General features: G+C 38.9%; 1 protein-coding gene across 2 annotated transcripts in view; it reads left to right on the plus strand.

The window, feature by feature from the left end:
- The window catches only part of LOC144957679 (sperm microtubule associated protein 1-like), a 30,516-nt gene extending 12,065 nt beyond the window's left edge, over positions 1-18,451 (plus strand). For both annotated transcript variants that reach the window (XM_078889026.1, XM_078889025.1), the window contains 3 exons: positions 1,525-1,896; positions 12,945-13,047; positions 16,314-18,451. In XM_078889026.1, coding sequence (XP_078745152.1) covers positions 1,543-1,896; positions 12,945-13,047; positions 16,314-16,471 — 615 coding nt within the window. In that variant the 5' untranslated portion in view covers positions 1,525-1,542 and the 3' untranslated portion in view covers positions 16,472-18,451. The remainder of the gene's footprint in view (positions 1-1,524; positions 1,897-12,944; positions 13,048-16,313) is intronic.
- The last annotated feature ends 6,085 nt before the right edge of the window (positions 18,452-24,536 follow it).

The raw sequence follows: 24,536 nt of genomic DNA on the forward strand, positions 1-24,536 counted from the left end.
TTATGAGTAATGCTCACTGAACTGTATTAACCTGACTATAAACGTTCATGGATACACACAGTTTTGTGTGTTGGTCTGTTATACTTCCGGATGGCAATGTTGTGAGCTTCTGAGCCAAGCGCATACTATCTATAAAACGACAATGAATTGATAGAATTAAGTTGACGTCACTCGGGTCTTTGTTATTGTTTCCTTTTGCCATCCACGTTTATGAGTAGTTCTCACCAAACTGCATTAACCAGACTATAGATAGTTCGAAGATGACGTCACTAAGGTCTTTGTTATTGTTTTTTTGCCATCCGCGTTTATGAGTAATGCTCACTGAACTGTATTAACCTGACTATAAACGTTCATGGATACACACAGTTTTGTGTGTTGGTCCGTTATACTTCCGGATGGCAAGGTTATGAGCTTCTCAGCCAAGCGCATACTATCTATAAATTCTTAAGGTTACACATAGTTTTGTGTGTTGATCGGATATACTTCCGGATGGCAATGTTGTGAGCTTCTTAGGCAAGCGCATACTATCAATAGGCAGAGCTTTGATTTGTCGTGGGAGAGTACTTCAGGGTTCGCTGCATGCATAACACCATCGATACTCACAGGCTATGTTTACCTATTTGACATTAAATACCTACACACAGAAGAGCCTTTTTAGTTTCATATCTCGACATTCTCATTTTAGTCTCGACTCATGAATCACGAATATTAATAGATAGAATGCGCTTGGCCAAGGAGTTCACAACATTGCCATCCGGAAGTATAACGGACCAACACACAAACTCTGTGTAACCATGAACTTTTATAGTCTGGTTAATACAGTTTAGTGAGAACAACTCACAAACGCGGATGGCAAAAACAATAACAAAGGCCTGAGTGACGTCATCTGCATACTATCTATAGGGAAGATCTATATTAACTTTCCGTGTGCTTGAGGTCATTGGTCACATTGCAAAATGTGCTCAAAGTGACCCACATAGTGGAATGTGTTCACAGCTTTTGCACATCGCGATTGGTCATTTTGTTTTGACCCATGTGTATGTTTACATCTCTCATTAACAAAGACAGCGTATTTACATTTGTTAAGAAATATCCAATCGTTGGATAGCAACAAATCATGTGATTTATGACATGTTTGGACAAAATCCTGAATAAATTGAGCTTTTTAAGCATTTTTATATAGAGCAATATCTACTAAATGTGCTCAAAGCACTTTACAAGGGGTCCCTGGTCAACAGCAACATTTAACACGTAGGGCGGGACATGACGCCTGTAAGGCGATATTACAATTTTTCGGATAAAGACAACGCTGTTAACGGCCAAGAACTCATTTTACACCTGAGTACGGTGAGAGAATGTGAGTTAAGAGCCTTTTCCAAGGACTCAACTATGCGCCGATCGAGGCTCGAACCCAGGTCCTCCTGATCCGAAAGCGAGTGTTGGACAGCAAAAAATCATGTGATTTATGACTTGGTGGACCAAAAAAAAAACCTGAATATAAATGTCTCCCATTTTTTTCCACAGATACACACTCCTACCACAATGGCGGACACAGAGGACGAAAGACAACAACAACAGCAGCAGGAAGACCGGCCTTCCGTGACACGAGGCAGTGACAGAAAGCACAAGAAGCAAGTGCGTTCCTCGAGCAGCAAAAGCGGACGCTCCAACAAAATCTACAGAACGCCGGCGACACCGGAACCGGAAGATCTCCTGAGGAAGGAGAAGACGTTCGTCCTGGACTGCAACGCCACCAGCTCCATATCACGTGACTACTGCAGAGCCAATCCGAAGCTCGGCCCGGTCATCCCGCCTTACAACGCCCAGAGGGACAGACATGTTACAAACTATTTCAGATTCTACGGCGTCAATAGAACCCTGAAGAAAAACTCACAGGTAAGGAATAGATAATGGAACTGGCAACATTAAAAATATGTAGCCAGTTTGGAAAGGGGGGACGGGGGTGACAGTCTGGTTCAGTGGTACGGTCTCTGCTTCGTACCCGAAAGGTACCGAGTTCGAGAACCCGCCGCTGTTTAAGGCACTGCACTGCGGCTGACGCCTGAGTTATTCCAGTCTTTCCCTGGAATATAACCTGGAGACAAAAATATCCCCTATGGGATGAATAAAGGGAATTTTATTATCTATTTATTTATTGCCTCGTAGAGCTCTTTAAAAGAGAAAGTAGAATAGAAGACAATTATTTTTCAGCCCACCTCGCTCTGCATTATGTTTTCTTTTAAATGGTTTTATAGCGTTTGCGACACGTTTAGGTCATTTCGACGCCAGGAAAAAAATGAAAAAAATAGAATAGTAAAATAGATATTAAAAAATTACAATTAAAGCACCTAAGACAAAGGGGGCTGATTCAAAAAGGGAACAGATGTAGATTCCAAGATTATAAAATCAGTGTGCTTAGTTTGAGATCACCCAAAGTCTCATCCGGACACCGGCACAACATGATTTCACTAAGAGGAAGACACTCGAGTGTTTACAAGAGTTGCTCAAAACAAAACTATAACGATTACTACATAAAAGAGAGTACTTTACTGGGGGAACAATTTCTTCTCTCAAAACTAACGTATTTATGTATTTAAGGGTTTTACGGCGCTTGCAACATATTATGGTCATATCAGCGCCAGGAAGAAGGAAGAAAATGGGATAGTAAAAAGTTCTAGAATTACAATTAAAGCACCCAAGAAAAGGTAAGACAAAGGGGAATTTGTTCAAATAGGAAACAGATGTAGATTCCAAGAGCACACCATCAAAGTAATTAGTCTGAGATCACCTAAAAGTATCATCCAGACACAAGCCCAGACCCCAACTAAGAGGGATACACTCAAATGTTTAAAAATCATATATAATATGTAAACAAAACAATACAGTGCATAACAGGAAGATGATTTACAAGGAAAAAAAAATTCATCTCCTAAAACTCTAACTATACATTTGACTGTTTCCCCCTCAGCTAGGGTATCTAGCCATGGACAGGACAAAACCAACACAAAGACAGAAAGCATGTCGGAAAACAGATATAAGGGACTAGAAGACACAGTATGTACCCCCCCTGCCCGCTATGGGAGGTCAGGATCCCCACCCAGTCTCAAAACTAACACTAAAACTTGGGCTTGAGATTTTATATAGCGCAATAATAGCCACCAAACGTGCTCAAAGCGCTTTACAAAGGGTCCCTGACCAATAGCAACACGTAACATGTAGAACGAGACATGACGCTGTTAATGGACAGGTACTCATTTTACACCTGAGTACGGTGAGAGAATGTGAGTAAAGAACCTTTTCCGAGGACTCAACTATGCGCCAAGCGAGACTCGAAACCAGGACCTTCCGATCCAAAAGCGAGTGTCATACCACTAGACCACATAGCCTCACTACACATTTGACTGACTCCCTCATAGCCAAGGACTCCGGTAAGAGCCAGGATAATGTAAACATCTTAAGGGCTTAACAATATTGGTGACCATACTATTGATATTGAGTACCGTCAAATGAGGAAGTGTTTTGTTTTGTGGTAATCATTTAAGTTGATGGGAGGTCGAAGTGGCCGAGTGGTTAAGGCATTGCATTGTGATCCGGATGACCCGGGTTCGAGCCCCGCTTCAGGCACTTTCGCTTTTCTCCTTGAGCAAGATTATTAACCCCCAATTTGCTCACTTGGACAACATGGGTGATTCCTGTTGACATCAGACATCTTGTTTGATGAGTTATCTATATTCCTTCGTGGAATGCCTAGGCGACGATATCTTATGATATCGAGGCACAAAAGGCATACTTTTTTTTATTATTTAAGTTGATAAAGGTCCAAGTCTTTAAACGGGTACAATAACTGAACCAAAGCTGAGATTATTCAAAATGCTCCAAATTCACGGAGGCAAAGTTTCCCCAGTTGGCGGTACAATATTACAGTCATTTACAAATTGATAAATCAAACGTTATTATAGAATCGTGAGGTAAATGTTTCCTAGCGATTTTTAAAAAAGTGTCTTGTCAACTATGAATAACAATGTGAAATTGAATGTGAGCTTCAATTTAATATACGAAAACAGATAAAATTGACATTTCAGGTTTCCCCTTTATCAACAAAACAGTATGAATGAGATTACCTATAAATTTCATCCCGCCCACCCATAAACAGGAAACAAGTCAAAGTCTCGAGGGCTTAACGATGTTGATGACCATGATATCGATACGTGTATGATATTATCGGGGTTTAGAGCGATCAGTAAAACGATACAATATCATCATGAAATGAAAGTTTTCTGGCCAATTATAGGAAAAAATGTATTTTGCCAAAATAGCACGATGATTTATTGACACTTGGCATAGATTTCATTCTGCCCTTCTATAGAAAAGAAACAAGTAAAAGTATCGAGGCTTTACAATGTCGGTGGCTATAATATCGATATGTGAATATCACTATCGTTGTTTACAGATCGATAAATCAAACGATAGTACAACATTATGAGGTAAAAATTTAGTGGCCATATTTTTTCAAAGTGTGTTTTGTCAACAGTTGAATATTGACACAATGTATAGATTTCATCTCGTCTTTTAATAGAAAGGAAGCTGTAGAAGTCTCGAGGGCTTTACAATGTCGGTGGTCATAATATCGATACGTGAATAACACTATCGTTGTCAGATCTATACACCAAACGATATTACATCTTTATGATGTTAAATGTTCCTGGTCTTTTTTTTCCAAGTGTGTTTTGTCAACAATAATTGAATATTGACACATTGCATAGATTTCACCCTACCCACCCATAGACAAGAAACAAGTAAAGGTCTTGAGGGTTAACGATGTTGATGGCCATGATATCGATACGTGTATGATATTATCGGCGTTTAGAGCGATCAATAAAACGATATTATATCATCATGAGATGAAAGTTTTATGGCCAATTTTAGAAGAAAAAAATGTATTTTGTCAAATTAGCACGTTGATCTATTGACACTTGGCATAGATTTCATTCCGTCCTTCGGAAACAGTATCGGTGACGATGGATAAAATATCGATACGTGTATAACATTACATATCGATTAAACAAACGACCTTATACTTCACGAGACAAAAGTTTCTCGGCCATTTAAAAAAAAATGTGTTTTGTCAACAATAGAATATTGACACATTGAATATATTTCATCATCTCGTCCTTCAATAGAGAGGAAACGAGTAGAAGTCTCGAGGACTTAACGATGCCGATGACTACAATATCGATACGTGTATTACATTATCGGCGTTTACAAATCGATAAATCAAATGACATATAATAGCCGCGCCTTTATCAAGAATGGCCAAGAATATAGTTGGTTAATGAATGCAGGTCGATATTATGCTTGCCTATTTAGCGTGTGGAATTTTAATCATTATTAGATTGAACAGGTTTTAACAGTTACAATCCGTACTCTGGAAAAAATTCCTATTTTAAAATTTGGCCAGAAAATTTGTCCTTCAAGTATCGATCAGTTTAAATGATCCCCCCCCCCCCCCCCCCCTCCCCTATCTTGGCAAAAACTCTCAAACCTGGGACCTCGCGTGTTGGTTCTTTTTTTTTTTCTTTTTGGTGTGCCAAAATGTGGGTCGTTTAAATCGATCAATATTTGAAGAAATACGACAGCTAACAAGTTAATAATTTTGTTTTTAAAAAAATGGCAAGAGACTCATATTATTCTGGCTGTAAATACAATTTTCATTATTTTATCCGTCCCGTAATACTGTTTTGCGGTTATTGGTCACATGTCTTTCGCTTCAGTCTTCAGAATGATCTCTAAAAAAGGGGCAGAGAAATAGTGACATCACACTTTCTTATCTTCCGGTTCAAATCTCATTGGAAGCGTGTAACCAACCAGTCCTTCGGAGGACTAACCGCATAATGTTTCATTTTATTAATTGAGTCATTAAGAGGCAAAACTATTTTCGTAGCAGGATGTGTGGGCAAATTCTTGTGATTAAATCAAATTAAGAAATTAAGGAGCAGGCACTGGTGTAAGATAAAACTCTGAACAAGATGTATGAAAGATGCCAGACAAAGCAAGAAAGAAAAATACAACAAAAAAAAAAAACATCCCAAAAATTCAGTCAACCTCGACTGGGGATCGAACCTCAGACCTTCTGATTACCGGTCAGGTGTAGCACGTTTGACCGGTAATCAAAAGGTCTGAGGTTCGATCCCCAGTCGAGACGACTGATTTTTGGGATGTTTTTTTTCTTCTTATAGATAGTGTGCGCTTGGCTAAGAAGCTCACAACATTGCCATCCGGTAATATAACGGACCAACACACAAAACTCGGTCTAACCTTAAACGTTTATAGATAGTATGCGCTTGGCTAAGAAGCTCATAACATTGCCATCCGGAAGTATAACGGACCAACACACAAAACTGTGTGTATCCATGAACGTTTATAGTCGGATTAATACAGTTCAGTGAGCATTACTCATAAACGCGGATGGCAAAAAAAAACAATAACAAATAACTGAGTGACGTCATCTTCGAACTATCTATAGTCTGATGAATACAGTTTAGTGAGAATTACTCATAAACGCAAATGGCAAAAAGCATTAACAAAGACCCGAGTGACGTCAACTGCATACTATCTATATTTTCCTTTCTCGCTATATCTGGCGCCTTTCATACATACATGACTTGTTCAGTTCTTTATTTTAAAGAAAAATCGTTATATGAAATAATGCCATTATCGTCGGGCTCCAATCAACCTGAAGATCTTAACATATGTATGGACCCGTGACAGCAATGTGTAATCTATAATTTATCATAGGTTATTTGACCTAAGATGATCGATTAATATTGATTATTGATTTTTTGGCGATTGATTTGTCTGATCCAATTGGATTAACTTTGATCCGTAGGCTAATCGTAGGGTTGTTGGGTAATCTATATATTATTGGTTGTTTGAATAAAAATCAATCAATCATTTATTGTTGTCGATTGGCCAGCCCTTGTTCTCTGGTTGTATTTTAGAGACCTTTTAACTACATTTTTGAAATGTATCTTGTAATCTCTCTCTCTCTCTCTCTCTCTCTCTCTCTCTCTCTCTCTCTCTATCTCTCTATCTCTCTCTCGCTCTCTCTCTCTCTCTCTCTCTCTCTCTCTCTCTCTCTCTCTCTCTCTCTCTCTCTCTCTCTCTCTCTCTCTCTTTATCAATCTATCTATCTATCTATCTATCTATCTATCTATATATATATATATATATATATGTATATATATATATATATATATATATATATATATATATATATATATATATATATACATATATCTTTCTTTCTCTGTTCTCTCTCTTCCCCTATCTATATATCTATCTAAATACTTATCTATCTATCTATCTATCTATCTATCTAAATATATATATATATATATATATATATATATATATATATATATATATATATATCCAAATAATATCTATATATCTAAATATCCATCCATCCATCTATCTATCTATCTATCTATCTATCTATCTATCTATCTATCTATCTATCTATCTATCTATCTATCTATCTATCTATCTATCTATCTATCTATCTTCATCTATCTATCTATCTATCTATCTATCTATCTATCTATCTATCTATCTATCTATCTATCTATCTATCTATCTATCTATCTATCTATCTATCTATCTATCTATCTATCTATCTATCTATCTATCTATCTATCTATCTATCTATCTATCTCCCTCACTCACTATCTTTCTCTGTATGTATGTATGTATGTATGTATGTATGTATGTATGTATGTATGTATGTATGTATGTATGTATGTATGTATGTATGTATGTATGTATGTATGTATGTATGTATGTATGTGGTCCGATTATGTCACCATCTCTGCCTCTGCCAATCTTAGCATTTAGGTCCCCCATTACCATAAGGACTTCTTGTGATTTACACATTCGTTTTGCTTTGTCTAGTGAATGGTAAAACTCTGTCATATCTGCATCTGTCGCCTCTTCTGTTGGTGCATAAACTTGAATAATATTGGTGTCAACTACAGGTCCTCTTAGCTTAACCAGCAAAACTCTGTCTGAGATTGCTACGTGCCCTTTGTAAAATTTGGTTGATTTTTGGTCTAAGATCATCCCTACTCCTTTTTGGAAAGAGGTTCCACCACTCCATATGATCTTATATGTCATGTTGTTTTCTTGTTTTGACATGGTTCCCTGCTCTTTCCATCTCATCTCTGCCAGGCCAAGAATATTTATTTGGAGCCGTTTCATTTCTTTCAGAATGTTGTTTAGTTTTCCTTTTTGGGCACAGGTCCTGACATTCCATGTCACATGGACCACATGGACTCGGAGACAGAAATGAACGAGGAAACATCTGGGCAGATTGGTGTAGAACAAATAAATTAATGATTTCAAACACCTGGTTTCAACAACACCCAAGAAGAACCTGGACATGGCAATCACCAGGGGACAGAGCAAGGAACCAGATAGACTTTATAGCAGTATCATCAAGATTCAGAAATGGCATATTAAATTGCAAAACCTACCCAGGCGCCGATGTAGACAGTGACCATGTCCCAGTTGTTTGTACAATAAGGATAAAGTTTAAAGCTATTCAGAGAACAGCTGGTAGAATAAAGAGGGATTACAGGTTATGCAAAGACAATGGCATACAAACAAAAATGAGAGAAGAATTTGAAAATGCACTCATGATACAAAGCCAAAGTGAACCTGATAATGAAAAATGTGAAAAACAATTTGATATATTCCAAAAGTGTGTCAAAGCAACTGCAGAAAAGCATTTACCAATAGCTCAAATAAACAGCAAAAAGGAATGGATGACAAATGAAATTCTAAACCTATTTGAAGAAAGACGAAAATGCAACAGAGGGTCTGCAGAATACCAAACATTGAACAACCACATTAAATCCAAATGCATCGAGGCACACGAGAACTATCTAGACTGGAAATGCTGCGAAATCGAAAGAGAATACAAACCCAACCCCCAACAAGCTCACCAAAGAATAAAAGAACTATCAGGGAAAAGGAAAAGCAAAGCAGCAGGAAGTTGTATCCAAAACAAACAAGGGGAACTGCTATTTGAAGAACAACATATAGAAAGCCGATGGGTAGAATACATAGGCGAACTGTACAATGATCCAAATAGAAATGAACCACCACTGAAATTCAAAGAACCATTAAGCGGACCAAACATCACCAAAAGTGAAATTGAACATGCCATGGAACGAATGAGGGATGGTAAAGCAACAGGCCCTGATGAAATATCTGTAGATGTATTAAAAAGCCTAGGAGATCTAGCAATTGATGAACTTCACATATTATTCAACAATATATACAATACTGGGAAAATTCCAGAAGATCTCTGTAACTCTATTTTCATAGCAATACCAAAGAAAGCAGGTGCAGTCAGATGCGAAAATTTTACAACTATAAGTTTAATCCGCCACATCAACAAAATACTGTTGCGTATAATTATCAACAGGCTAAGGAATAAGATTACCCCCGAAATCGCAGAATAACAATATGGATTCCAACCTGACAGAGGGACAAGGAACGCAATATACCTCCTCCGTGTTTTAAGTGAAAGAGCTATACAGGTTCAGACCCCACTATACCTCTGTTTTGTCGACTACAAAAAAGCTTTTGATAGAGTACGCCACGAAGAAATACTAAAACAACTGCACTCCATTGGCGCTGATGAGAAAGACCTCAGACTCATGCAAACATTATACTACACCCAGCAGGCATCTATCAAAATCGGAAACTCTACAGGAAATTCCATTCCTATTAAGAAAGGAGTCCGTCAAGGGTGTGTTGCCTCACCAGATCTGTTTAATCTATACCAAGAAACAATCATGAGGGGCATAAATAATATGGAGGGAATAAAAGTGGGAGGTCACAACATAAATAATATAAGATACGCAGACGATACGGTACTCATTACAACATCAGAAATCCAACTTCAAAAGATTGTTGACAAAGTGGTAGTAGATAGTGAAGCCAAGGAATGGAAGTGAATATCACCAAAACGGAATGCATGGTAATACAGAAAAACCCCGAAAACAACAACACCTGCAATATAACGATTCACGGCGAGCAACTTACCAACGTAGAAAGTTTTAAATACCTAGGTTCAATAGTGACAACAGATGGAAGATGTAACCGAGACATACGAGCAAGAATAACTCAAGCCAAACAGGCCTTCATGGACCTGGGAAACATTTTGAAAAACAAACAGATGTCGTTCGGGATTAGATTCCGAGTCTTGAAGTGCTACGTGTGGCCAATCTTGTTATACGGATGCGAAAGCTGGACTACAAATGCAGAAACACAAAAGAACATTGAAGCTTTTGAAATGTGGTGCTTGAGAAGGATGCAGAGAATATCGTATACTGCACACAAAACGAACGAAGAAGTGCTAAAACAAACATACCAACAAAGGAAACTAATGCCCTTAATAGTGGATCGACAACTATCCTTTTTCGGACACATAGTAAGGAAAGATAAGAATGAATACCTGGCAAGTTGTGGAAAAATACCTGGTAAACGCGCCCGGGGGAGACAAAGAAAAACACTCATAGACCAACTGAAGGGCTTCACCAGCCTAACAATCCAAGAGCTGTTTGAAAAGGCAAGAGACAGGGAGGAATGGAGAGAGATAATTCATGCAGTATCCGAAGCCTGGACCAGGCATGGAACCTAGAAGAAGATGTATGTATAGGTATGTGTATGTATATATAATATATATATATATATATATATATATATATAAAATATATATATATATATATATATATATATATATATACATACATATATCAATCTATCTACCTACCTACCTACCTACCTACCTACCTACCTACCTATTAATAATATTTACCTATCTATCTAACTATCTATCTAACTATCTATCTATCTATCTATCTATCTATCTATCTATCTATCTATCTATCTATCTATCTATCTATCTTAATTGATCGGGACTTTCTGTTTTAATAAAGTATGCCCAGTACTTCAACAATGAACGATATTTGTTTTGTCAATAAGTCAATGTCGAATTAGTTGTCAGTTCCATGGACAGGTCAAAGTTCATCGTGTTTTGACTTGAGTTCAACGGTCTGGGGTGTCAGTAGAGCGTCTTCATAATTGATAACCATCGGGACACATACACACACACACACACACACACACACACACACACACACATATTAAGATCGATTTATTGATTAAAAGACTCGAAAGATCTCCCGTCTTCATTATTTACAAACTCCTCCTTCTCCTCCTCTTCCTCCTCCTCCTCCTCCTCTTCTTCTCCTTCCACATACTCCTCCTCCTTCTCCTCCCCCTCTTCCATTCTCCTGCGTATATGTGCATGTAGGTATGTATACATATGTGTGTGTATGCGTGCGTGTGTGTGTGTGTGTCTGTGTGTGTGCGTGCGTGTGTGTGTGTAATGATGTGTATGTATGTGGATGTTCATGTGTAGAAATGATATTATGACAATGAATAGTTTATCTTTGTTAAAGTTTTGTGTCGGTATGGTGTGAGCATTTTACCTAAACGCATATCATCAATAGTGTGTCAATATTTTGACACACGGGAGTACATCGTGACAGAACACGATAGCGTAATATTTTTCTTTTCTTCAATGACCCTGTATTAAAATAGGTTTCAGCAGTCATGACGTCACTTCCCTCGTAATGACGCATAGCAACTTATAACTGGCTCTAAAGTATTGGAACAATGGCGGACGCCCTTATGAAATATTTCTCCGACGAGCATAAAAGCGTATCCAGAGGAAAAAACATTATAAATCTGATCATGTTTTGACTTTTATACATTCTGATCACAAGACATGTGAAATGTTCTTGCCAGCATGAAGAATAAAAAGTACCGATTTTCTTTGTTTAGAACCACGCTGCTCGCTGTTGCTGGGCGACGTGACATCAGACTAGTGAATCCTATTGTGGGTAACATTCAAGATCTTCAGACATGTCTAATGTTGACAAGAAGTCTTTTAACTGTGACCCAATTTTTCATAACAGTAATACGTCGGAATTGATTGATTGGACCCCGAAAAATGAAATTATTAGAATAAAAATGATAAGAAATAAAAACTTTAATATTTCTGCTCTGTTAGGGGCAGCGTGGCTCAGTGGCACGGCCTTTGCTTCGTACCCGAAAGTTCAATCACCCGCCGACGCGCTGTGTGGCCTTGAGCAAGTCACCTCACCCTAGCTCAATCTGTGGCGATGCTCTGTGGCTGACCCCTGGGTTATTCCAGTCTTCCCTTGGAATAGAACCTAGAGACAAATTTCTCCTTGGGGATGAATAAAGGGAATTTTATTTTTATTTTATTTTATTTTATAAATTGTATTTGACCCACCACTACAACGAATTGAACTGAAGCCTAATTTCTGTCATTTTGGGCGATACATTCGATTTCCAGTTCAAGTTAGTGAGAACAACTCGTAAAAAATGGCTGGCGAAAAACAACAACAAAGATTTGAGTGACGTCATTTACGTACTATCTATATGTGCGGCTATGTGGTCTGTGCGGCTATGTGGTCTAGTGGTATGAAACTCGTTTTCGGATCGGAAAATCCTGAGTTCGAGCCTCGCTCGGGGCATAGTTGAGTCCTTGGAAAATGCTCTTTACTCACATTCTCTCACCGTAAAATGAGTACCTGGCCGTTAACAGCACTATCTCTGTCCGGAAAAAAATTGTAATATCGCCTGACACAGGCGCCATGTCTCGTTCTACCGTTCTACATGTTACGTGTTGCTATTGGTCAGAGACCCTTTGTAAAGCGCTTTGAGCACAGTTAGTGGATATTGCGCTCTATAAAAGCTCAATTTTTTAATATACATATATAGCTGTCTCCGGTTAACACCGACCATCAGTGATTTCCATGTTTTTCTCTCCTCTCCATCCACAGTGGGAAGACCTGTCCACATCCATTGAAGGGCCAGTCTTAGACAGATTCCACAACCAGGGGGCTGGATTCAACTACCTGTCACTCAGGAACCAGTTTGGTGCTGGTAGGTAGTTGTCATCATCATCATCATCATCATCATCATCATTGTGGTCGTCGTCGTCATCCTCCTCCTCCTCCTCCTCCTCCTGATCATCATCATCATCATCATCATCATCATCATCATCATTATCATCACCATCATGGACGTAGTCGTCGTCGTCGTCATCGCCGTCGTCATCATCATCATCATCATCATCATCATCATCATCATCATCATCATCATCATCATCATCATCATCTTCTTCATCATCATCATCATCATCATCATCATCATCATCATCATCATCATCATCATCATCATCGTTGTCGTCGTCGTCATCATCACCATCCTATCCAAAGGCCAACAACCAATTGAAAGCCGGTTTTCCAAAACTCGTTCAGTCGATTTTTCTACTTTTTGAGATGTTCCATCCATGAGATAAAATGAAATGTAAATATTATTTTAAGTATCAAATGACCCAAGAAATTCCCTAGATTTTTGTGGATTTGAAGTTTAAATATGTTAAAATACAGACTGAATGAGGCATTTTAAGGGGAAATAATCCTCAATATCTCAAAATGGGAAAAATGGAGTTAGGGAGTTTTGGAAAACAACTCTTCAATTGTTACTGTCTTTTTAACACTCCATGGGCCTACTCATGTTTTGATGTAAACAACTGTGTTAATAATCAATATTGAGATTAATAATAACATCGGTAGGGGGTGGGTGGGTGAAGAAAATGGAGGAGGAGGAGGAGGAGGAGGAGGAGGAGGAGAGGAGGAGGAGGAGGAGGAGAGGGAGAGGAGGAGGATAGGAAAAGGAGGAGGAGGAGGAAGAAGTGGAGGAAAAACAAACACGGTAAAACAATTGATTCAAGGGAAATAACCAATGTATCATTCGAAAATAATGGATTTCATGGATCGCTTCCCTTGACAAGGCACCGATAACAAAAAATGTCCAAATACAAGTTTGACTTGATCACATTTTCCATGTAGCTAAAATATTTAATGTGCAGATCTAGCATTATTCTGAATCAATGAAATATTTAAGTCTATAAACGTTCATGGTTATTATTCAAGAGTAGAAACCCATATACTATTCATAACGAATGGATTTCTTCAAGGCTGCCTCTATTCTTACCCCCCCCCCCCCCCCCCCGCGCCGATTGGATTACCGAAAAAAACGTCGCCGGCTTTTTGCGATTTGGATTTGATTGATTTTTTTTTTTAATTGTGCAACTTGTGACAAGAAACTTAACAAATTACTGCATTACAACCTTTGGATTAAACATACAACAATTGTGGACTACTATTATGAAGACTAGCATCGGGGGGGGGGGGGGGGGGGTGAGAATAGTCACTTCGTTTCTTCAATTACCTCCCATGAACTGATGCCGACGAAAGCAATACCCACAAAAAACAAACAAAACAAAACAATAAAAAAAAAAAAAGAAAAAAAAAAAAAGAAAACGATGGACAAACTTAAGTACGACTTGATCATATTTTCCATTTTCCAAAATATTTTCTTCAGGGACGTGTTATAATATCACAATTGTATCATGTCGCTGACTTTCTGTGTTTCTCAATCCTTTTTCTGATTCGACGCAACAAATGATTCAAGGGAAGTAACCTTGCATTCTTATGGATTTCCTCGATTGCCTCCCTTGAGTCGATACCGACTCCCCCAAAAAAGTGACTTCAAACATTATGCTTATCTTGAGCGTCCTTACAAACTAGTAGTGTTAGCCCGTTTCCATCGTTAACTTACAGCCTGACACTAGACTTATAGTTTAACGTCATTTTTATTTAGGTTTCTTGCACCGTCTAGTGATCTCCTAAAAAGGTTAGTAGAGCTCAAGGAAACAAGTGATTTCATTGGTTGACCGATTGAATAGAACTCACGATTTGTTTACTTTTGTGGCCAAAGACTTGTCTTTTGACGTCAGTTTTTGGTTAGTGTCGGACTATAGATAGAATGCGCTTGGCCAAGGAGTTCACAACATTGCCATCCGGAAGTATAACGGACCAACACACAAACTGTGTGTACCATGAACTTTTATAGTCTGGTTAATACAGTTTAGTGAGAACAACGCACAAACGCGGATGGCAAAAACAATAACAAAGGCCTGAGTGACGTCATCTGCATACTATCTATAAGTAAACGATAGCTACAGTCAGAACGAGGACATTCAATGCTATGCGTTTAGGTAAAATACTCAGAACATCCTCCAGCCGGATATAAGGTACCGACACACAAAACTATGTCTAACCTTAAACGTTTAAAGTTTATATTGGTATAGATTATATCAAACAAATTATAATCGTATCAAGGTTACACATAGATTTGTGGGTCGGTACGTTATATCGGGCTGGTGGGTGTTATGAGTATTTTAGATAAACGTATAGCATCAATAACCAACACTGCGAAAGTTTAGCTCCCACAATGGGAGCGATCTATATTCATGTTTTCTTCCAACCTAGTCATCGATCACATGATTTGTTGCTTAACAACGATTGGACATTTCTCTATAAATGTAAACACGCTACTTTGTTCATGAAAGTTGTAAACATACCCATTAGTCACGCTGAGCAAAATGACCAATTGTGACGTTGGATATTTTTCAAACTGTGAACACTTTTCACTATGTGGGTCATTTTGAGCACATAATATTCCAATGTGACCAATGACCTCGAGCACATGGAAAGGTAATACAGATCGTCCCCATTGAGAAATGAGCTCTCTCCTCCACATGAACACCGTATAATTTATATCCATTATTTATTGTCCTTCATCACGTCTTTGCTTGCTTCCTTTTCAGTGTCAGTGCATGACATAATCAGTCGGAAGTTAACATTTTGAATTTGCAGTTTTTGCATTTTCTGAAAGACTGTGCTTCCCAGAGCATTTCAATCTTTATTTGATGTATATCGGGTGATTTTTCAAGTTTTCATGAAGTTGTCGTCAGATGTATGGGAAAGGTATCCAGCAAGTTTTTTTTTTTCAAATTTCATACTTTTTCAACTTGACTGACTCTATAAAAATATCTAGAAGTGAAATTAAGCTTTGATATATCCCGAAGATGTACAAAAAGGGTCGATTTAATCGTTTATGACAAGAAATCATTTTTGATAAGATTTGACCTGCTAACTATGCTTGGCAATATCTCAGTTCAAACCATTTCATCATCCAACTGATTATGTCATTCACTGTGAAAGTTACATTATTATCTTCTTCACAACCAAATGGTCACAATATTAATGAATTCCCTCCTTCCCCCTGTTTTCTCACAGGTCACTCCCAAGACACGATTGACGGACACGCCCAGTTCATGCAGGGCATTCGACCCGTGTCCAGCTACAACGGGAGGTACGGATTCCGACGGAACACACCCTGGCTCAGGAAGACCCCCACCCCCTTTGAACCCGCCACCATCTTCCCTACACATTAAGCCAAAACCAATTTGACACATCACCATAATGGGATATTGACACATCAACAACGATAAGACTAATAAATTAAATATGATAATATTATGGTGAATGAACAACATTTTATATCCACAAAAATAACAACAATTCAAAATCCATTTTAAAATGATAAAAAATTATAGCACATTATACATTTGTGGCATTAATTAATCTTGTACTAAAACGATAATAAATTGCATTTTTCTTTCATTCAGAATAATTGTGCTCCTTTTTGTGCACCATGCATGATAACAAAAATTGATGTGAGTAGGAAAGTGCCAGAAGACAACAGAGAATAAAAACTTCGCGGCGGCGATGGGGGCTCGAACCCGCAACCTTACTGGCACAACTCCGCCTGACCCCGGTAGTGGATAGCTCATACGAAGTCACAATCTCCCCGGCCAGGCGGAGTTGTCGGAGGTCGCGGGTTCGAGCCCCCCGAAGTTGTTATTCTCTGTTGTCTTCTGATACTTTCATACTCACTTCATTTCTTATTGCTATCAACATAAGTGCCTGCTCCACACACTTTTCTGTATCATGCATGGTGCAATAATACGATAAAAATTATTACTAACTTGACAAACTTTGAATATTATAATAAGAGCGCAATTATTTTTTTTCACTCATAAATAATAATAGAGTTGAAAGAATCTCAAACAAGAAGGGATTGAAGCAGGCGAGACATCTCAGTCCATACACTGAAGCGCGAAAGGCTCATAACTATATTAGATGATATAACAACACCGAACAGGGTAATTGAATTGTAAAGCGCTTTGGGCTTGTTTAGTGGATATTGCGCTATATAAAAAAGAGCTCAATTGTAAAGGCGAATTATTAAAAAATATCACAAGATATGTTTTATATTAACCATGGGTATATTACTAGTAAAACCAGACTATTCAAGGCGCCCCCTGGCGGTCAGATATTCAAGATAAGACAATTGTAATACAAATAGATTAAATAAATAACTTGAATCATAACAAATGCATTTTCGCTGAGGGGGTGGGAGGGGGGGGGGGGTCCGAACAATTTAAATGAGAACTGATAACATTCCAATATCTCTGTGCGAACAATCTGTCTCAATATTATATTGTTGCTTTAAAAAAAGAAATCTTTCATTCTATAGTGTATTTTATTATTTTATTTTTACATTGTAATTATATAGTGTTTTTAATCATTATCTTTTGTTAACATTGTAAAGTATTTAACGCTTTTATCATAATATTTTAATATTTGATCTTTCTTCTGGTTTTTAAGTTGATCGTTTTAACGCTATTATTGGTTACTTTGACAAAACGATTATATAAAGTTTAATTTTTAGTACGACGAAACAACTCGTCATTCAAATATATCGAACGATTAAAATGACCCCCATCTTGTCGAAAGAATCAAACCTGAGACCCCAAAGAAGACTTTAAGGAAGTCCCAGGTTTAACTCTCTCCTCTCCAACTATAGGAAAATCGTCCCATTCGTTACGATACAAGCAACATTTTTCATATTCAAATTTATATTGTACATTATAAAATTTAAAGAAATTGAACAGTGTGTTGTAAATAATTTTTTGCTAAAGAAATTATTTATGGCAAGAATTTTTACTGCTATTGTGTTTGAGTGATAAAAAATATATTTTTGTGATAGTTGGGTGTGAAGTTTTGGGGAAAATCCTGAAAATGGCTGGTAAGGAGAGGGTTACGACTTTTGGACAAGATAAGAGTCGATCCATATGATTTGAAGGGCACGTTTTCTGGCCAATTTTTTTTATGTTTATTTATTTATTTTTTTTTGTTTCTGAGTACATAGGAATAGTATGCTGTAGACTATATTTTGTTACTGATTGAAAATAAACACAAAACACTTTGCATAAATCTATTTTTTTTTTTTTTTTTTGATTTTTACTGACCTAGACCTGCTAATCAAATTTGTAATTGAAATCATCAATAAAATTGCCTTTATTTTTTCATTGGAATTGTTTTGTTTCAATAATGGTAAAATTGTGACGGTTCTTAATGTGCTAGTTAACATACGCTATAAGAGTAAGATAAAGAACTGAATAAGTATGTGTGGAAGGTGCCAGACAAATACAAAAACAAAAAAAAAAAAAAAAAAAAAAAAAAAACACAAAAAAAAAAAAAAAAAAAAAAACGAAAAAAAACAAAAAAACCGTCCCAAAAGATCAGTCGACCTCGACTGGGAATCGAACCCTTAGATCTTCTGATTACCGGTCAGAAGAAGAAAAAGAAGAAGAAGAAGAAGAAGAAGAAGAAGAAGAAGAAGAAGAAGAAGAAGAAGAAGAAGAAGAAGAAGAAGAAGAAGAAGAAGAAGAAGAAGAAAGAAGGAGGAAGAAGAAGAAGAAGAGGAGGAGGAGGAGGGGGAGGAGGAGGAGGAGGAGAAGAAGGGAGGAAGGAAGAAGAAGAAGATGAAGAAGAAGAAGGAGGAGAGGAGGACGAGGAGGACGAGGAGGAGGAGAAGGAGGGTGAAGATGAGGAGGAGGAGGACGAGGAGAGGAAGAGGGGAACAAAAAAGAAGTCTGGAAAAATATTCCTTTCAAAGAGGGTCGAACTGTTTTGGGAAGAATGTTATATAATATAATATATAATTAATAGAAAATATGCTTTGTATTCGGATACATTCCGTTCACGGTCCATTGAGCACGAACAAACCTCTGATTGATCATATCTATTTCTGTACATGATGACATTCGGATAATAACTAGGACGCACCTAAGGGCAAATTGACGGCATGGCAGTTTCTTGTGCATCGTACACAACATCCATTCACACCCACACTTGCGTGGAGAACTTCCTTCTGCAAGGTACGGACAGATAGGAGGCGAAAAAAAAACTGCAATAATTAGGGAATGGAGTTTATCACAGGTTATGTCCCTTTGTATATTATCCAATAGAGTGACACATCACAGGTTGTGTCCCTTTGTAATATTATCCTACTCTATGACACGTGGAAGATGCCAAGATGAGAGAAGATCAATTTTATTGATATTCATCCAAAAAAATGGAAATTCCATCGTGTTCACAAGAAGATTTTCTCTCTTTCTATCTCTTTCTCTCTTTCTCTCTCTCTCTCTCTCTCTCTCTCTCTCTCTCTCTCTCTATCTATCTATCTATACTTACACCTACCACCACACCTCCACCTCCTACTACCTACCTCCAACCTACCTACCCACCACCACACCTACCTACCTACTACCACTACTACCTACCCTACACTACCTACCTCCTACCTACTACCACCACATACCACACCTACCCACACCACCTACCACTACTACCTATCCTACCTACACTACCACCTACACCACTCCAACCAACTACCACCTATACCTACCTACCCCTACCACCTACACCACTACCTACCTACCCCACTACCTACCTACTACACCTACCTCACCTACCTACCTACTCCTAACTACCACCTACCTACCTACCACTACCTACCACCTCCACCTACCTACCTACCACTACCTACCTACACACCTACTACCTACCTACCTACCACTCACACTACCACCTACACCACCTACCTCCACCTACCACCTACCACCCTACCACACCTACACCTACCTACCAACTCTAACCTACCTACCTACTACCTACTACCTACTACCTACCTACTACTACTACCTACCTACCTACTACTCCTACCTACCTACCTACAACCACCTACTACCTACCTCACTACTACCTACCACCTACCTACCTACCTACCTACCTACCTACCTACTACCTACCTACCACTACCACCTACTACCTAACCTACCTACCTACCCTACCTACCTACTACACTACCTCTACCTACACACCTACCTACTCCTACAACCTACCTACTACTATACTACCTACCTACTCTACCTAACCACCTACCTACCACCCACCTACCTACCACCTACCTACTACCACCACCTACCTACCACCTACTACCTACCTACCTACCTACCTACCACCTACCTACCTACCTACCTACTACCACCTACACCTACCTACTACCTACTACCTACCTACTACTCCACCTACTACACCTACCTACCTACCTACTACCTACCTACTACCTACTCTACTACCCCTACCACACCACCACCACTACCTCCACCTACCTACACACCTACCTACCTACCTACCTACCTACTACCTACTACCTACCTACCTACTACCACCTACTACCTATACCACCTACTACCTACCTACCTACCTACCTACCTACATACCTACCTACCTACACACTACCTACCTACTACTACCTACCTACCACCTACCTACCTCTACCTACCTACCTACCTACCTACCTACCTACCTACCTACCCATACTACCTACTACCTACTACCTCCTCCTACCTACCTACTACCTACCTACCTACCTACCTACCTACCACTACTACTACCTCTATACACTACCTACTACTACTACACCTACCTACTACCTCCTACTACCTACTACTACCTACCTACTCTCCTACCTACCTACTACCTACCTACCCACTACTACCTATACTACCTACCTACCTACTACTACCTCCTACTACTACACTACCTACCTACCTACTACCTACCTACCTACCTACCTACCTCCCTACCTACTACTACCTACTCCTACCTACTACCTACCTATACCTACTACACTACCTACCTATACTATATCTATCTACCTACTCTACCTACCTACCTACCTACCATACTCTACCTACCTACCTACCTACCTACCTACACCTACCTACCTACCTACACCTACCTACCTACCTCTACCCCTACACCTACCTACCTACCTACCTACCTACCTACCTACCTACCTACCTACCTACCTACCTACCTACCTACCTACCTACCTACCTACCTACCTATACCTACACCTACCTACCTACCTATACCTACTCTACCTACCTACTACCTACCTACCTACACCTACCTACCTACCTCTACCTACCTACCTACCTACCTACTACCTACCTACCTACCTACCTACCTACCTACCTACCTACCTACCTACTCCTACCTACACCTACCTACCTACTACCTACCTACCTACCTACCTACCTACCTACCTACCTACCTACCTACCTACCATACCTACCTACCTACCTACCTACCTACCTACCTACCTACCTACCTACCTACCTACCTACCTACACCTACCTACCTACCTACCTACCTACCTACTACTACCTACCTACCTACCTACCTACCTACCTACCTACCTACCTACCTACCTACCTACCTACCTACCTACCTACTACCTACCTACCTACCTACCTACCACTACTACCTACCTACCTACCTACCTACCTACCTACCTACCTACCTACCTACCTACTACCTACCTACCTACCTACTACCTACCTACCTACCTAACCTACCTACCTACCTACCTACCTACTCTACCTACCTACCTACCTACACTACCTACCTACCTACCTACCTACCTACCTACCTACCTACCTACTACCTACCTACCTACCTACCTACCTACCTACCTATACCTACCTACCTACCTACTACCTACCTACCTACCTACCTACCTATCCTACTACCTACCTACCTACCTACCTACCTACCTACCTACTCTACCTACCTACCTACCTACCTACCTACTACCTACCTACCTACCTACCTACTACCTACCTACCTACTACTACCTACCTACCTACCTACCTACCTACTACCTACCTACCTACCTACCTACCTACCTACCTACTACTACCTACCTACCTACCTACCTACCTACCTATCCTACCTACCTACCTACCTACCTACACCTACCTACCTCCTACTACCTACCTACCTACCTACCTCCTACTACTACCTACCTACCTACCTACCTACCTACCTACCTACCTACCTACCTACTACTACTACTCTACCTACCTATCCTACTACCTACCTACCTACCTAACCTACTACCTATACCTACCTACCTACTACTACTCTACTACTCTACTACTACCTACCTACTCTACTACTATACCTACCTACTACTACTACTACTACCTACCTACTACCTACCTACCTACCTACTACCTACCTATACTATCTACTCCTACTACTACTACTACTACCTACCTACTACTATCTACTACTACCTCCTACCTACTACTACTCCTACCTACCTACTACCTACCTACCTACCCACCTACCTACTACCTACCTACTACCTACCTACCTACCTACCTACCTACCTACCTAATCTATCTATCTATTCTAACTATCTATCTATCTATCTATCATTACATCTATCTATCTTATCTATCTATCTATCTATCTATCTATCTATCTATCTATCTATCTCTTTTCTATCTTCTATCTATCTATCTATCTATCTATCTATCTATCTATCTATCTATCCATCCATCCATCTATCTATCTATCTATCTATGTATCTATTTTTTGTCAAATAGCTGGTCCATATAATTAAGGATCTGATAGTCACGCATGGATGAACCCAAATGTATTTCCGTTAATTACCGTGTGCTTATCTGTCTCAGAGTGACTTTATCCAGAACGACATCAATAGGATAAATATAGCTGACGTCAATCGGTTCTCTATTATTGATGTTATGTGTTTATGTAAAACACTCAAAACATCCGCCAGCCGGATATAGAAGGAACGACATGGGCGTCACTCAGCTTCCTGTTATTGTTTTTGTTGTTGTTGTTGTTGTTGTTGTTGTTTTTGTTTTTTTGTTTGTTTTTTTGTTTTGTTTTGTTTTGTTTTTTTTTTTTTTGTTTTTTTTTTTTGCCAGCCCGTTTATGAGTAATTATCACTAAATTCTATCAATCAGAGCATAGATAGTGTGCGCTTGGCTAAGAAACTCATAACATTGCCATCCGGAGGTATAACGGAACAACACACAAAACTATGTGTAATCATGATCGTTTATAGTCAGGTTAATAGAGTTCAGTGAGCATTACTCATAAACGCGGATGGCAAAAAACAACAACAAAGACCTGAGTGACGTCAACCAAGAACTATCTATAACGGATCAACACACAATACTATGTGTAACCTTGAACGTTTATAGTCTGGATAATACAGTTTAGTGAAAATTACTCATAAACGTAGATGGCAAAAAAAACAAAACAAACAATAACAAAGACTCGAGTGACGTCATCTTCGTTCTATTTTTTAACGTTTATGGTTACATAGAGTATTTTCGTAGCCATCGTTATGTTATAGATAGAATGCGCTTGGCCAAGGAGTTCACAACATTGCCATCCGGAAGTATAACGGACCAACACACAAACTCTGTGTAACCATGAACTTTTATAGCCTGGTTAATACAGATTAGTGAGAACAACTCACAAACGCGGATGGCAAAAACAATAACAAAGGCATGAGTGACGTCATCTGCATACTATCTATAGTCTGACCGTGGCCTTCGTAAAGGTATTGCCTGACACTGACCAAAAAATGGCGTCAAAATCCCAGTCTTTTGCCACAAAAGTAAACAAATCGTGAGTTGTATTCAATAGTTCAACCAATGAAATAACTTGTTTCCATGAGCTCTACTAACGACAACTCACTTGACGGTGCAAATACTGACGTCCAAATGCCAGTCCTTTTGGATTTCAGTATCGGGCTATAACATAACGATGGCTACGGCCTGACACTGAAATCCAAAAGGACTGGCAATTTGACGTCTTTATTTGGTTAGTAGAGCTCATGGAAACAAGTCATTTCATTGCTTGAATTATTGAATACAACTCACGATTTGTTTTCTTTTGTGGCAAAAGACTGGCATTTTGATGTCATTTTTTGGTCAGTGTCAGGCCATAACTTTACGAAGGCCACGGTTACATCCGGCTGATCGATGTCATGCGTGTTTTGTCTTAACGCACAGGATCAATAACGGAACACCACACAAAACTATGTGTAACCTTGAACGTTTATAGTCTGGTTAATACACCTTAGTGAGTACTAATCAGCTAGTGACTGTTTTAAAACAATATCAAAGTGACGTCAATTTCGGTCCTTCTATTGGTTTTAGACCGTCGTCAGTTAGGTAACGCGTTCTCACAACATTTTCTAAATCAGACAATGAA

Source organism: Berghia stephanieae, chromosome 12 (assembly GCF_034508935.2).
Source record: "Berghia stephanieae isolate SIO BIC M18660-M18661 chromosome 12, UCSD_Bste_1.3, whole genome shotgun sequence".
In the NCBI taxonomy this organism is placed as follows: Eukaryota; Metazoa; Mollusca; class Gastropoda; order Nudibranchia; family Aeolidiidae; genus Berghia; species Berghia stephanieae.